The sequence below is a fragment of the Penaeus chinensis genome, chromosome 39, assembly GCF_019202785.1.
Source record: "Penaeus chinensis breed Huanghai No. 1 chromosome 39, ASM1920278v2, whole genome shotgun sequence".
Lineage (NCBI taxonomy): Eukaryota > Metazoa > Arthropoda > Malacostraca > Decapoda > Penaeidae > Penaeus > Penaeus chinensis.
Genome location: NC_061857.1, coordinates 4666949 through 4669448, shown reverse-complemented (window position 1 = coordinate 4669448; position 2500 = coordinate 4666949). Strand labels below are relative to the sequence as shown.

The following is a 2500-nucleotide window of genomic DNA, read 5'->3' as shown; positions in this document are numbered from 1 at the left end:
CCTAAAACAGGAAGGCCAGAAAGTGAATGCGGATTCAATCAGCTCGTCTGCAAAAACGCTTCCATTTGCTCGGAGTGCCTGCTGGTAGTTTTGTCGTGACGTCATCATGCCTACATCTACCATTGATACATCTTTGCTGTTATCAACACTCAGGAAGAACTATCAAACGTTTACTTAGAGAAAAAGGATTTAAAAAACGAGAAATGAGAAGGAAAACCGCAATGCACTAGCTACAGCTGGGGACATTGAGATATTTGAACAAAAGACCAAAATAAATGACTGTACACGAGCTAGCTTTTGTTTTTAGCGGGCGATAAGAAAACAAAACAGAGATTTTGAGAAAGCGGCGGAAACTCACCTGCATGTTCACTGGCTTGGCTCTGTCTTCCCGCCTGTGCCTCAGCTTGCTCAATGATCTCATTGAGGACCATCACATCTGTCGAGATGAAAAGTGAGAGGTAGAAATATAGACAGATAGATAGATTGAGAGAGAGAGAGAAAGAGAAAGAGAGAGAGAGAGAAAGAGAGAGAGAGAGAGAGAGAGAGAGAGAGAGAGAGAGAGAGAGAGAGAGAGAGAGAGAGAGAGAGAGAGAGAGAGAGAGAGAACTCGTCACAATGAATTTTCATTTTTGGATATACCGTTTTTTTTCTCGGACTAAAAACTCGTTTATTGTTACATGACACTGAAAGGAAATATATTGAAGAGTTACAAAAAAAAAAAAAAAAAAAAAAAAAAACTCGATTGCCTTGAAATTGTTAATAATGGTAATTGCTTGATGGGACTGTAGATCTAATGGTCACGAACTTTGGCGCAAAAAAAGAGAGGAAAAAGTTGGTTTCAGGACAATATCAGTTGATGGGCAAACTTAATTAGGTTCATGTTTAGTATCAAAGAAAATTACAAGAAAAGCTAGGTCGGCTTCGAGTTTTGGTTGCAAAACACTTTTTTTTGATGAGCTATGTTGGTGGAATGGGTCATACTTATTTAACTAATAGACGAATTACCATAGTTTTGAGGATGGGGAGGAGGAGGAAAAAGAAACCGAGGAAGAGGAAAAGGAAACCGAGGAAGAGGAAAAAGAAACCGAGAAGGAGGAAAAGGAAACCGAGGAAGAGGAAAAGGAAACCGAGGAAGAGGAATAGGAAACAGAGAAAGAGGCAAAGGAAGAGGAAAAGGAAATCGAGGAAGAGGAAAAAGAAACCGAGAAGGAGGAAAAGGAAACCGAGGAAGAGGAAAAGGAAACCGAGGAAGAGGAATAGGAAACAGAGAAAGAGGCAAAGGAAGAGGAAAAGGAAACCGAGGAAGAGGAAAAGGAAACCGAGAAGGAGGAAAAGGAAACCGAGGAAGAGGAAAAGGAAACCGAGGAAGAGGAAAAGGAAACAGAGAAAGAGGCAAAGGAAGAGGAAAAGGAAACCGAGGAAGAGTAAAAGGAAACCGAGGAAAAGAAAAAGGAAACAGAGTAAGAGGAAAAGGAAACCGAGGACAAGGAAAAGGAAACCGAGGAAGAGGAAAAGGAAACCGAGGAAGAGGAAAAGGAAACCGAGGAAGAGGAAAAGGAAACCGAGGAAGAGGAAAAGGAAACCGAGGAAGAGGAAAAGGAAACCGAGGGAGAGGAAAAAGAAACAGAGGAAGAGGAAAAGGAAACAGAGGAAGAGGAAAAAGGAAACAGAGGAAGAGGAAAAAGAAACAGAGGAAGAGGAAAAAGAAACAGGAAGAGGAAAAGGAAACAGAGGAAGAGGAAAAGGAAACAGGAAGAGGAAAAGGAAACAGGAAGAGGGAAAGGAAACAGGAAGAGGAAAAGGAAACAGAGGAAGAGGAAAAGGAAACAGAGGAAGAGGAAAAGGAAACAGAGAAAGAGGAAAAAGAAACATGAAGAGAAAAAAGAAACAGGAAGAGGAAAAGGAAACAGAGGAAGAGGAAAAGGAAACAGAGGAAGAGGAAAAAGAAACGGAGGCAGAGGAAAAAGAAACAGGAAGAGGAAAAGGAAACCGAGGAAGAGGACGAAGCAACGGCAAGGACCCACCTCGCATGTCGAGGACGGCGTGTTTCTGGATGGGGTCGATGAACGGGTTGGCGTCCGGGTTCTTCAACTTGAACTGCAACACCTCCTCCTGTTCCATTGACGTGTCCTGCAACGGCAGCGTGAGGATTCAGTCATCCCTAGCAGGGTAGCGGTCAGGGCAGGTCGAGTCAGGTCAGGTCAGGTCAAAGTTAACTCAGTCCCGGTCAGTCTGTGTTCTATACGTGCCTCTTTTTTATTTTTATTATTATTTTTTCTAAAGAAAAAATCGTAATTAACAGTAGTTATCTTTGATGAATAATGGTATAACAAACTCTGCACTTTGCAAAATTTTCCTTCTGAGCATTCAGCATGAACAATTTGCATCAAACCTACGAATTTAAGAAGTTAAACTGTAAAGATATGTTTGTGTCCGGTAAGCCAAGTTATCGAAGTCCAGTCATTATCTTAAGGTAATTGTGAGTAATACTAGCATACAC

At 41.6% G+C, this 2500-nt stretch overlaps 1 protein-coding gene across 1 annotated transcript in view; it reads right to left on the bottom strand.

The window, feature by feature from the left end:
* The window catches only part of LOC125046423 (sodium channel protein para-like), a 183163-nt gene that overhangs the window by 85436 nt on the left and 95227 nt on the right, over nt 1-2500 (bottom strand). Inside the window, exons 12-13 of the mRNA XM_047644199.1 lie at nt 2025-2130; nt 359-436 (exon numbers count right to left, since the gene is read on the bottom strand). Coding sequence (XP_047500155.1) covers nt 359-436; nt 2025-2130 — 184 coding nt within the window. The remainder of the gene's footprint in view (nt 1-358; nt 437-2024; nt 2131-2500) is intronic.